The 13,735-nt window shown below is 35.7% G+C and overlaps 1 protein-coding gene across 3 annotated transcripts in view; it reads right to left on the bottom strand.

Annotated features, from left to right (window-relative positions):
* Positions 1-13,735, bottom strand: part of LOC136028895 (leukocyte tyrosine kinase receptor-like) — a 244,527-nt gene that overhangs the window by 127,312 nt on the left and 103,480 nt on the right. For all 3 annotated transcript variants that reach the window (XM_065706861.1, XM_065706864.1, XM_065706871.1), the window contains one exon: positions 4,444-4,574. In XM_065706861.1, the coding sequence (XP_065562933.1) occupies positions 4,444-4,574 (131 nt within the window). The remainder of the gene's footprint in view (positions 1-4,443; positions 4,575-13,735) is intronic.

Genomic DNA, 13,735 nt, shown 5'->3' with positions numbered 1-13,735 from the left:
GAGATAGAAAACAACCCTGCTTAACTCCTTATTTAATACAAAACCAGCTACTAACCTCATGTTCTGCTTTAACCGCAGCAGTTTTATTCTCGTGCAAAGCACTAATCACTTAGATGTATTTATCTTGTATACCATGCAATGATAAGACCCTTGCTAAAGCTCTTCTATCAACAGAATTAAACGCTTAATCATAATATATAAAACTGAGGACCAAAGGTTTGACAGCCAAGGTATTTCTCAATTATTAACCTAAGAGTGAAAATTTGGTCGGCACATCCTCTATCTTTTCTAAGACCGCACTGATCTTCTTTAAAAAGTTTGTTTACAACATCTCTCAGTCTAAAAAGTATCATATTACTAAGTGATTTGCTACCTACAGATACCAGACTAATGCTTCGTTAATTAAGACACTCACTCTTATCCCTTTTCTTACACAGAGGTCTAATTAAAGTTTTCCTAAAATCCTTAGGTAGTTCTCATTTTTCAAAAATCATATTCATAATCTTCAGTAACTTATTTCTAACCTCAGGGCCACCATATATATGAAACACATTTAACACAATATCAGCACCTGGACCCTTATTATTTTTTAGTCCTTTTGGTACTGTCGCTAACTCTTCCTCACAAAACAAATATTCTATGCCACACCCAAGATATCACAAACTTTTTCATTCCCCTCTATACCTTTTTCTGCAATTGCATCTCGGTTTAGCACATTCTAAGATGTTCCACCCATCTCTCTTTAACTCTTTCTTTATCACTGATTGTGGCCCCGTTCCGATCTTCAACTGGGATAGGTTCAGATTGACTACTCCCTCTCAATTTGTTAACATTCCTGTACAATATGTTACTATTATGCCGTCTAGCTGAATCTTCCAGATCCTCGGCAATTTTATCCATGGCCTCCATTTCACACCTTCTTAGTTCATATTTCAATGCTTTCTTCACTTTCTTTACATTCCTTTTGTTTCCATATGATCTATCACTCAGATAATTCTTGTTCAAACCCCTTCTCCTCTTTATTGAACATAAGGCTTTTTCACTAATATTCCTAGCTGCAGTCTTAACTTTCTTCCCTAAGACACCATCAGTAACTATAAAAATTATTTTTCCATAATTGTTGCATGAATATACCATATTGTCAAATTTTAAACTCTCTAGCTTAGTATTCGGCTGTTCCTGGAAAGTTTCTCTCAAATTCTCATCTTAGAGTCTAACAACATCATAACTCCCCGTAAGGCAGTTACTCTTCCAAAATTTCAGTTTTAAATTAACCCGTGTTTGAGCGGTTGCAGGTGTTTGCTTGTTGTTCTCTCTCTATGCCAGTCTTTGCGTGTTCGTGTGTTTGATTGTGTGTTTATAACTTTGGTAAAAGCCCTGTTAACCTATCTCTGATTCTAATGTACCCCCTATTAGCCCACTAGTAGTATCTACATCTCCTTCTTTTTATTAAACATTCGAACGTTTCAGTTGCTAGCGAGCCCTAAAATAATTGAAGCATAACAAAGAAATGCATAAAATATTTTTATTGAAATAAAGACATGTAGAATATCATCATAAAAGTGAAAATTAATGCTTTGAATGCATTCCATTAGATAATTCATCACGTTTTCTCTTGACATAGCAGTTATTCAAAAGTTTAAGTCAAAAAAATTCTGAGCCCTAAAAATTCTGAGTGCAAAACATTTTAAGTCATAAAATTATAAGTAAAAAAAATTCTTGGTCAAAAACAAGTTCAAAAATGGGGCTTAAAATGTTTCGGGGAGGGGTCCTATTGTCCTTGGTGGTTGGGTCATGGATGATCAAGGGCTGTCGTATCATTGCTTAAAATATAGAAGACTTTATTAATTTCAACTTAATGCATACCGCAATACTATAAAATATTTTCAAAAGACAAAGAATTTATTCATATAGTGAGCATGATTTGAATATTAAGTATTATAATAACTGGTCACTAATTTTAATCAGTGAATATCGAATGTTTGCGAATCATATCCTGACAGGAATACATAGGTTACTAGCTGTTGGTGTGGCGCTTTGCGCTACACCAACACCTAGTTGGTGGGGCCCCAAGCCCCCTCGCGCGCGTAAGTTGTTACGCGCTATATTAGTTACGCGCCATTGTATTTGTGTCCCTGTGTCCCACCTGTATATGTATATATATATATATATATATATATATATATATATATATATATATGTTTTTAACTACGTAAAACTTGCGAATATACAATATTCTTCGCTGTCCCATTGTCTGTGCATATAAATAGATTGTCAGGTTTACCGACTCTTGAACATGCAACATATAATTGTCCATGGGAAAACAATCCGTATTCAGATCTATACCGCATTTTTCTAATGATTGCCCTTGGGCTTTGTTGATGGTAATTGCTAATCGAATATTCTCTGTGTTCCCGTCGTCATTTATATATCCCCCATGTGCCCTTCCGGCGTCCCCGTTGTAATTGTGTCCCTATGTCCCGGTCGTCATTTATATTCCCTGTGTCCCGGTCGTCATTTGTGTCCCGGTGTCCCGGTCTGTAATTTCTATCTGAATGTCCCGGTCGTCATTTATATTCCTTGTGTCCCGGTGTCCCGGTCTGTAACATACGACAATAGATCAATTGTGTTGTAACTTTGTTCACGATCCCATTCTACACATGTAGAAATAGAAGCAGTACGGTTAGGTGAAGGCATTCCCAAATGCTTGAGAAGTTTTTTTGCAATAGATAAGCACAAATCTTCAATCGTAACTAAAGTGCAGTTGTAAATTTCTGTTGTAAAGTCCAAGGTCATATCTGACCTTTCTAGCCGTATTCGGTGGAGTACAGCCTGATTTCACGCTGTTGTTGTGATTCCTCGGCACGCTACACACAACCATGACGTCAGTCGCCACACAAACAACTTATTTATATATATATATATATACTAGCTGTTGGGGTGGCGCGACCCCAACACCTAGTTGGTGGGGGCGCTTCGCACCCCCAAGTCCCCCCGCTCGCGTAAGTCGTTACGCGCCAAATTAGTTACGCGCCATTCTAGTTGTGTCCCTGTGTCCCACCTGTGAATATAGATAGATATATTTATGTTTTTAACTACGTAAAACTTGCGAATATACAACATTCTAGGCTGTCCCATTGTCCGTGCATATAAATAGATTGTCAGGTTTACTGACTCTTGAACATACAACATATAATTGTCCATGGGAAAAACAATTTGTATTCAGATCTATACCTCATTATTCTAATGATTGCCCTTGAGCTTTGTTGATGGTGATTGCTAATCGAACATTCCCTGTGTCCCCTTCGTCATTTATATATCCCCCTGTGCCCCCCGGCGTCCCCGTTGTAGTTGTGTCTCTGTGTCTCGGTCGTCATTTGAGCTCTGTGATGCTTTACGAAGCTGAGGCATTGCAAGCATCAGCTGAAACCCTCAACAAAATCAACATACTTCATGCGAAGAGCCTGAGAAGGACCGAGGGCCTACGATGGTTCGACTTCGTCAGTAATGAGAAGCTCCTGCAGCTCACAAAGCAGTCTTGATTTTTACCTTAAGCAGCCGAGTGAACTTCACGATGGTTCGGGCGCCTGCTTTGAATGCCACCACATCTACCCACAAAGACAATCTATGGCTTTGACCCTATCAAAGTCGGTTGGAAGCGAGCTCGCAGCCGACCGAAGAAACGTTGGTCCGACAGCCTGTCCGAGTTCTTGAAGATTGCAAACATCAGACAGGGCGAAGAGAAAATACTCGCCATGGACCGAAGTGGATGGAGGAGGCAGACGTCGCTCTCTACGCCGAGCAGCACCCAGCAGAAGACTCAAGTCAAGTAAGTAAGTCAAGTTGATATTTTGAATAACTAAATCATGCTGTTAAAAATACCTATAGTTTTGAATAAAGTGCCAATCATAAAATTGGGTTTAGAACGTTTGTGGTTAGGAAAGGGGGAATGGAGGCAGTAGCCAAACTCCTGTTTGTTTTAGTTTTCATTCGTTTTAAATTTCATTGAATCTTCAATTTAATATTTACTATTTTCAAGATTTACTTATTCATCTATATTAGTGCCCTTCGTTTTTATATTTGATCATGCATTTTATTTTTATTTTTGCTTTTGGGTTTAATTTATTCTTAAATAGTAAGTTCTAGTCGTTTTGAGTTTGGACTATTATAGGAGTTTCTTCCTGCTGGTCTTGAGTTCAAAATGGCTATTTGCTTTTCTTTGGAAAACTTCTTCTGAGGAAAGTTTTTTTCTAATTAATATGAAAGCGAAGTTGTCTCTACATCCTACACGCTTAAAATATTGATGTTATTGAATGCTTATTGTATCAGATTCTCTTCTCTTTTTTCCATTCTTTCATTTCCTTCGTTGCCAGATTTCTATCTTCTATTACTTTTCCTAATTATTTCTGTGCTTTTGAAGACTCTGTGGTCGTATTATCTTACCTGTGGTACACTGTTCAAAATGAATGTCATCCAGTGCCAAATGTGCTGGAACTCCTCGTCCAAATTCTATTTCTATGGTAACACGAAATGGCTGCGGCCGAGCATAAAGATTTGCTGTAAAAGATTGCCACCTGCAATTAAAAATAAAAAAAATTAAAGGGGAATTTCTTGAATACTAGATAATTACAAAAAAAAAATATAGCATAAGACTAAAGATTTTCAAAAGGAAAACTTGGCTGAGAAATCTCCGTTTAAATTTTTACTTCACAAAAATGAATCCGTGCATTTTTCGTGTATGCTTTAAGTTATAAAAAATTTACAACCCAATAAAAATAGCTAAAATTTAAATATAAACACTTCTGAGCTACCAAATTTCCTTCACGGAATAGAAAGCAAATTCCAAGTTTAGCTTATGAGTCGTAAAAACATGTTTTTAAAGACTAAGGATGTGACGCAGTTAAAAATTGTATTTTACATTGTATTGAAGTGCTTTCTTGACCTATATACAAATTATTCCAGGAACCAATTAAAAATTGCACACACCTTAACTTCCTTAAAGTACTCTTACAACTCTTCCTCCTAAGAAGGCCTGACACTACTTCTTTCCCACACCATCCAAAAAACGCAGTTTCCATCATGTGAGCCTTCTATAGTTTTCGAAAAAAATAATATTCTATTTCCAGACGCGACAGAAATGCAGTCTGGCATAATGGTATGGTCTGTTTCTTCTTCTTTATGTTTTTTTTCTAAAGGTTTTTCATTTCAATTTTGAATCAATAAGAGTTTAAAAAAAATCAATAACAAAAAATAAGAGTTTTTTTTTGTTTATTATGTTATTATGATTATTATGGCTGACTGTTAAGACAATTGTCAGACATTTTTTCATACTTATTTCAAGAGGATTTTAATTTACGCCAAAAACAAAACAAAAAAGTGGTCAATAGAAAGTTAGATGTACGCCATCAAAACTTTTCCAGTTTTTCAGATGGTAAAATTTTTTTTCCACGAACACAACTAATTCCTGATCATTACAATATTGGAAAGCAGATATTGATACAGCAAAAGGTCACCTTTCTTAATGATTTACTTTCGGAAATAAAATTTTTCGGAAGAATATTTTTTTTCAAAGTAATATTTTTTTCAGCTGGTAAACACAATGCTTGATATCAACAGATGTATTAAATGGAACAGAAATTTTCTATTGTCTCTTTTATTGGGCAATGATAATTAATTATTAAGTACTATGATGGTTTAAAAAAAAAACATTTCTTAATATGAAATTTTCTCAGTTTCAGATCACATTCCTAGCTGTCTCTCTACGAGTTTCTTTCTATGCTGAACTTAAATTCTAAGTCAGTCACTCCCTCCAGGAAAACAATAAAAATAATACGACAGTTTGGAAATAGCGTTTTTTTACTGCCTGAGGCTGTAAAAAATATGGTCGAAACCTCGTTGCATATGCCATAAGCCTTTGACCTACATACACAGGTCATGACAATTAAATGAATAATTTTTTATTTGGGTTATATGAAACTGGTGTTGATAAGCGCTTAAGTAATAAATCGGACATATTTTATAATACAAACCGAATTTAAATGAACAAAAAAGTGACAAATCTGCCACCCTTTTTTTCTTATGACTTGTGCTTGGGTAAAGTAAGCCAACTTATGTTCCCCAATGAATCTATTGCTATGGCTTTTTTTAGATGGAACTTATGTTCATCCATTTCTCACCTCCAAGGAACCCCCAATACCTCCTCTCCCAATCTTTTTCCCCTTCCCAATTTTTTTCGAACTAAGATATTCATTCGACTTTTTTTTAGATTTTTTATGGGCCAAAATTTATTTTTCTTAATGGCATTCTAATACAATGGGAAAGAACAACTATTGAATGTCTCGTTGTTTACGCTAAAAGGTGAAACCAAGACCAGAAGACTTTTTGAGATTTTTAATTGGCCAAAGTTTATTTTCGTTAATGACATTCTAATAAAAAGGAAAAGAACCTCACTATCCTTCAAAGGAAGGATAACCTCACTTATCCATTTTCGATTTTTAACAATTTTGTGTGCAATAAAGTTTGAACTTGAATACTTAAATGAGACTAAGCATGCATCGACCAAATTTGAATGTTATAGCATTTTCCTAAAGTACATTCTGATTATATTTTCGATTTTTATCAATTTTGAGCAAAGTACAGATTGAACCTGAATATTTTAGTGAGATAAAGAGTGCGTAAACTGAATTGGAGCGTTATAGCGTATTCTAAAATTCATTCGATACCATTTTTGATTATTGTCAATCTTGTCTGCAATAAAGATTGAACTTGAATATTCAAGTGGGAAGAATCGTACAGAAACCCAATTTTCCATCCCTCATGTGGATTTGATACGTTGGTTGGGTATTATATTCACCAAATTTTTAAAAAATTTTAAATTTAAAAACTTTCAAATTGGATCTCTAAAATATCCAAATTGCTTACCCTAAAATTGTAGCTAATCAAGGCAAATACAATTATATTGCCCTTGTAAAGCTGTATTCTTCTTTTTCAGATCATTCTGTTCTTTACCTTTCTGGGCTTTATACTATACTTAGGAATTAGACTTTTAGTGATATTCGGGTGGCCTATTTCCGTTTTTGTAAATATCTTCTTTATCTTCCTCTTTGATAAAGGAATATAAAAAAAAAGATTCATCTCCCAAATATTACTGAAAAGCTGACTGGTTTACTAAAAAACATTTTGGAAACAGCGAATCGGCATTTGTCGCCTGACCATGGCTTAATTCGTTTGTTTCATTAAAATTATTCATTTAATGTTATTGTTGTTTAATTGTTTTCGGTGATTTATTATTGTTTGTTTGTTTAGTGTTATTGTTGATTTTCGTTTGTGTTTACTCCACTATTTATCTTTCGATATAAGGGGGTTATAAATAAATATATATTTTGAACGCTGTAGCATTTCCTAAAATTTATTTCGATTCCATTTTCAATTTTTTGCAATTTTGTGTGCAATACAGATTGAACTTGAATATTTAAGTGAAACAAAAGCTCGTGTCAAATAAATTTGAACGTTATAGCATTTCCTAAAATTCATTTTGATCCCATTTTAAATTTTTGTCAATTTTGCGTTCAATATAGAATGAACTTGGATATTTAAGGGGTGTCAAAGCGTACGTAAAGTAAACTTGAACGTTATAGCCTTTCCTAAAATTCATTTTGCTTCCATTTTCTTTTTTTTCAATTTTGCATGTACTGCAGATTTAACTTGAATATTTAAGTGAGACAAAGCATGCGTCAACCAAATTTGAACGTCTACGCATTTCCTATATTTATTTTGATTCCATTTTCGATTTTAAGCAATTTTGTGTGCAATAAAGTATTCTAGAATGAATTTGAATATACAAGTATTCTAGAATGAATTTGAATATACAAGTATGACAAAGCGTGTGGCAAACAAATATGAACGCTATACCATTTCCTAAAAGTCAATAGTTGTGCAATATAATCTGTTGGGATCAATGAACTAGTACTTTTTCGCAATTACGATACATGTAATTTTAATCTTTAGCAAAGGTATACAAGTTTGATGAAGCACTTCTCTACTCAAATATTTCATCAATAAGATATTTTATTGTGCTCAGCCGGCGATCAAATCACTCGGAATTTCAATCAGCAACTAAAACACACTGAATTTATGTTCATCTATCTCAGACTGTTGGTAAAAAGAAGGGGGGTATACCTATAGAGGGGTTTTACTTATCAACTAGGTCTGTTCAAAAAAATAAAGGCAGTTTAAGCTTAAGGATATTTATAGCGCAAACGTAATCAAAATGATTTAAACAAAACACATATTTACATAAAAATAATGCTCGAAGTTCAATATTAAACAGCCACAAACGATGGTTCCCATGATATAGCATGCTTTTTTTACTGTGTCGTATGCACTTATCACGATCAGTTATGTCGCTTGGTATCCAATGGACGAAAAACCTAACCTCATCTTCGGGACGATGATAAGCCCCTTCAAATATTGGACATTTAAACTCCTCTAAGTTGAAAAGTGGAATTTTGGGGTCATAGTTTTCAATTAAAACTCTGTCTACAGATACAATATCCTTAACGTACAGGGCTTCAATTCTGAAAAATTGTATATTTCTCGGACTTGTACCTGAACAGTACTCAGCTCTTCACCACTTTTAACATATGATGCAATCACTCGGGCATAGAATCCCAGTCTGGTCAAATGGCGTTATATAGTACTACACCAGCTTTTATCATGCTCAAACATATTATAGTTCACTTTCCGAAGATAACAGTCAATTTCTTTATGTTCCATATACAATAATTAAAAATGTACATTCGAATATAACACCATAAGATTATTTTTTCAAGCCATTACATCCAATGTCGTATAGTCCAATCATCATGAAAGCTATTAGGAACAAAATTGCTCTCTCAAAATTGATCCGGTGACTTTGGGAAAAAATGAGCGTGGGAGGGGGCCTAGATGGCCTCTAATTTTTTGTCACTTAAAAAGGGCACTGGAGCTTTTAATTTATGTTTGAATGAGCCCTATCGTGACATTCTAGGGTCACTCGGTCGATACGATCACCCCTGAAAAAAAAACAAATAAACACGCATCTGTGATTTTTCTTCTGGCAAAAATTACAAAATTACGCATTTTTTCAGACAGGAGCTTGAAACCCCTACAAGAGGGTTCTCTGATACGTTGAATCTGATGGTGCTATTTTTATTAAGATTCTATGAATCTTAGGGGGTATTTCCCCCTTTTTCTGAAAATAGGGTAAATCTTTTCAGGCTTGTAACTTTTGATAAGTAGAACCAAACTTGATGAAACTTATATATTTAAAATCATCATAAAAATTAAATTTCTTTTGATGTATCTTTTGGTATCAAAATTTCGTTTTTTAGAGTTTCGGTTACTATTAAGCCATGTCGCTCCTTGTTTTCATTTCTTTACCACGAACTGTTTGATATTGTTTGAAACCTATCTGATTTGTTTTCATCAAGAAATTAAGACATTTCACTTAGCCATCAACCAGTGCAAATATAATTAGGAAATGTGATATTTATAGGCAATCACGCTGCGTTAAAGGTGGCAGGAGAAAAGTAATCAGAAGGGGAGTGAGAGAGTTAGTAGCAGGAGCTTTGGTACCCACTGGGCCTTGTCCCCTAAATTGCAGGGACAGGGTTGTCAGCCTTCCACGCTTCCCTTACTTTTCTCGTAAGAAAACCCCCAGAAAAATGGTTGTTTTTAAACATTTATGTCCTGTTTTGAATTTTCTGCAGTGGAACATTACAAAAGAAAAAGATACAGTTATCAAGATTGCATCGAAATTTTTTGCACAAGATGCAATAAAGCAGGCACAGAATGTGTGCAAAAGGGCCTTGAAATTTTATCCTCCTGAAAGGCGTATGTGTTCACATCCAAGCGCGTCACTTTTGGCAGATTCTCATGATCTGTTGAGTGGTTTTTTTTAGCGCGTAAGGAGGAGCTACCCTTCTTTGTTATAATTAATCCTTGTGACGTACCAGCTATTCCCTAGGCTGCCAAATTGACACATTTTGTGTCAAAATGACACAATTTGATGTTGCGTGACACAATGACACATTCAGTCGAAATGATGACACAATCGACGCAAATGACACATTTTTCGATAAAAAATGACACAATCGACGAAAATGACACATTTTTCAAAAAAAATGACACAATTTTGTCATCCGAGTCTCGTTTTTTAAATGGTAATAAAAGAAAAGTAAAATTTTAGTTTTCAACCTCCGCAAAAGCTAGAAATTAATGGAGAGGAATAGCACTACCTAACGGTGGCAGTAGTACACAAACAGTGCGGAATACAGGACAGATGCCCTCACCATATTTAGAATTTAAACCACGAGAAGAAAACAGCCATAGGTGGAAATTTCAAATCAAAATGCAATGCACGTTGAATATCTGAACTTAATTGGCTGCTTGATTGAGTATGTGATGTAGCTAACTGGTATGTACTTAATAGTAAAAAGTAAACAGCGTGCAGTTTATCAAAGCTGTATGCATAAACAGCAACTCACATTTTCAAGAGTACAGGAGGGGTATCCCACCTCGGACGAGATTACAAATTTCCAATCTGTTTATTATTATTAAGAGAAAATAAAGAAAAACTACAAAGCTTTGGACCCCACAAAGGGGTCTAAACTAAAAGGGGTCTAAGACTTCCAGAGAAGTCTTTCCTTCAGAATAATCCATCTGGATTAAAAAGGCACCAACAAATATGAAAAAAATACTAGATTGAAGCTAGTCAGCCAACCTGAAAAACCATTCATCCTTAATTGAATTCTTTTTTCTCTATCGCTAGAAGCACTAATATTGCTTACATCTTGGCTGGAAAAAAGACAGTTTTAGAAGACATATAGCGTCTTCAAAATAAATATAGCTTCAAAATTTCTAAATGAACATACTTCTATTTTCAAACAGAAAATAGTCAAACATGAAAAAGGTCAACAAGAACAATTGCTTGAATTTGGAGTTCCAGAGTAGTGACAGTCGCATTCACAAACTCCTTTCCAGCTCAAGGGCAACCATGAAGTCTATCATGGAGTCTTTTGTCAAAACTGATATCTTAGAGAATGATAATGCTTTTGTCATACCCATGATCTCAGGCTGTTTCAAGGAAATCTCTGAGATTTCTTTTGGTCCAAGTACCAAAATACACGTGCTGAAATATAAGGATGTGATACCCTCGAATGATCTCAAACAGTTTAGGTTGAACTGCCTGAACTTCCTTGTAGAAGTTATCAAAGAAATGAGGATGTTAATTTATCATTCTGATCCCACTTTAACATCTCTGGCTTGTTTAGACCCAGTGACTGCTTTGAGCGGAAAAGTTGACACTCGAGTGGGACTGACTGGTCGGTTCAGCAGCTTACTTGGGAGACATGAAGGTGAAGTGGAAAGGTCAAGGGATGTAATAGAGACTCAGTGGATCTTGATGAGTGAACAGAGGGATGAGATTATCAGAACCATGGGAACTGAAATGTCTCCTTCGATCTTTTGGAAGACGTTACTGAATACGAAAGATGTTCAAGGCAAGCCACAGTTCGAAGAGCTGTCCCTTTTCATGCTAAATCTGTGTGCTCTTCCGCACTCCAGTACAGTTGCAGAACGTCAATTTTCAGTTCTATCAAATATAAAAACGAAACTCAGGAACAGTCTACTTCTCGACACGATAGACTCACTGATGCATGCAAAGCAGCTGGTCTCTCGTACCTCAGGAACCATGCACGACTGGGAAATTCCTTCCGATATGCGGAAGAATTTTATGGTCTGGTACAAGAAGAAAGAAGAAGAGACCAATGAGCACTAGATATAGACAGGGTCGAATATACTTGAAGTTCTGGGGAGGGGGGTCTGTGTGTGAGAGGTTACCAAGTTGTTCAGTGCTTATATATCTGATATTTATCTGTAATTTTTAGTAAAAATATGCGATTGATTTTGGCTTACATTTTTCTCTAGTTAATGGCCTCTAGGTCCATTAGAAGTACGATTGTAACCATTAAGACAGGAAGACGGCTTAGTAGTATTATTGGTTCAAGCTAAGCTTCAATGAGGGCACAATGAACCACAGACAAGTTGATAGACAAATAGTTGGAACTCTTTTTCCTGGGAATTAAGTTCAGATTTCCGAGTCAAAGTGACATTCTTTACAAGAGAAGAAAAGTAGGCACAAAGCATGTTAAAACAAAAAGAAGCGTGTTCAGGCGTTATACTTCATTTTTACGAATTTCTTCTCGATTGAATCCAGGTCTCGGACAAGTTTTATGCTCGCAAACTAAAAAGCTCAAACGCGCCTACTGTGGTCTTATATTTTTCCATTTTCGAAGGTGTCAACTAAAGCTTAGTTGAGCTTTATTACGAGCCGATTACGATTACGACGTCAAGCGAAAAGTCTTTAATTTACCTTCGGAATTGATTGTCCCTAAAACTTTTATAAATGTAAACTTGCCTCGTTGGTCGCCCAGACACAAATTCATAGTGTGTAACATTAATTTAATCGAATGTTCCTATCACTTTCACGGCGTCATATAAATGTCTCGATCCCAAGATAATAGTTTAAGGTTAAGTTTACTCCTTTCTGAACCGATTTGGAAAAGATTATATATTGAAAACTCTATTTAAAGATTTGACAATTAAATATGATACCACTTGTAGCAAAAAAAATGACAAATTTTGTGACACATTATGGAATCTGAGATGACACAAAAAGCACATTTTCGGAAAAAATATGACACACTCCTTAAAAAAAATTTGGCAGCCCTGGCTATTCCTAATCAACCAAGTACTATTGTAGCTTCTGGTTTAAACGAGTACGTAAGGATGTTAGATTTTCCCGTTGGAAAGCAGTAAACCTCGATACAGCCCCCTGGTCATGTAGTTTGGCCCTTAGTGCCAGCTCAAGTGCAGCCTCCTGTTTCTTTTGTGTTGAGCAATGTTCCGAGCAACTTGAACATTCAAACCCAGTTAATGTGGAAGAACTTGGTTGTGCCGATAAGGGCCATCATATTCTAGCTAAAAAAGACAACATAGTAATACATATGTCTAACGAACAATACCGAACACACTAAATATTCAAGCGAAGGTAGTGAGGCGCGAGTATGCCAACATTATCAGGATGAACCAAGACTGGGGTGTTTTACAAACACCTATTCTTGTTAGCAATGTAAATTCTGCAACCAGATTTGGTAATACATCCGTAGTCCAGTTAAAATTCATATCGGAAAATAAATTTGATCTTGCAGTTATACAGGAAATCAAGATTGAACATGGTTTATTTTGAGTTACGTTGCCGATTGAGAAACCGATGCAATGTCACAATTGTTAAGGCTTTGGTCATTTTGATAGAAATTGCTCTAATCGAAATAAAGGGAGCAAATGTGTCGGTAATCATAGCAACCGTGACAGGAGCTGTCAGGCACAGTCCTTTACCTGTGCCAACTGTGGTGGCAGTCATCGAAGCAACTGTCTGTCGTTTTCAGAGGTCAAGAAACACCTACCTGTTCGAGGGCCTGGTGTTAGAAATGAAACTATAAACCGTGCTTTTTAATATGGGCTCTAGTCCTAAGTAAATAGGTATTACATTTTTTCAGAATATTAATGGCGCCCGGGAGAAATTAAAAACTCTTTAGAACCGGCTATTTAAAGCGACTAGTGCTATGTACGTAAATAATACTTCTGCAGCTCAGGTAGGAAATGAGGTTAGCAGCTGGTTTTGTATTAAATCAGG

Source organism: Artemia franciscana, chromosome 1, assembly GCF_032884065.1.
Source record: "Artemia franciscana chromosome 1, ASM3288406v1, whole genome shotgun sequence".
In the NCBI taxonomy this organism is placed as follows: domain Eukaryota; kingdom Metazoa; phylum Arthropoda; class Branchiopoda; order Anostraca; family Artemiidae; genus Artemia; species Artemia franciscana.
This window is presented reverse-complemented; position numbering and strand designations above follow the sequence as displayed.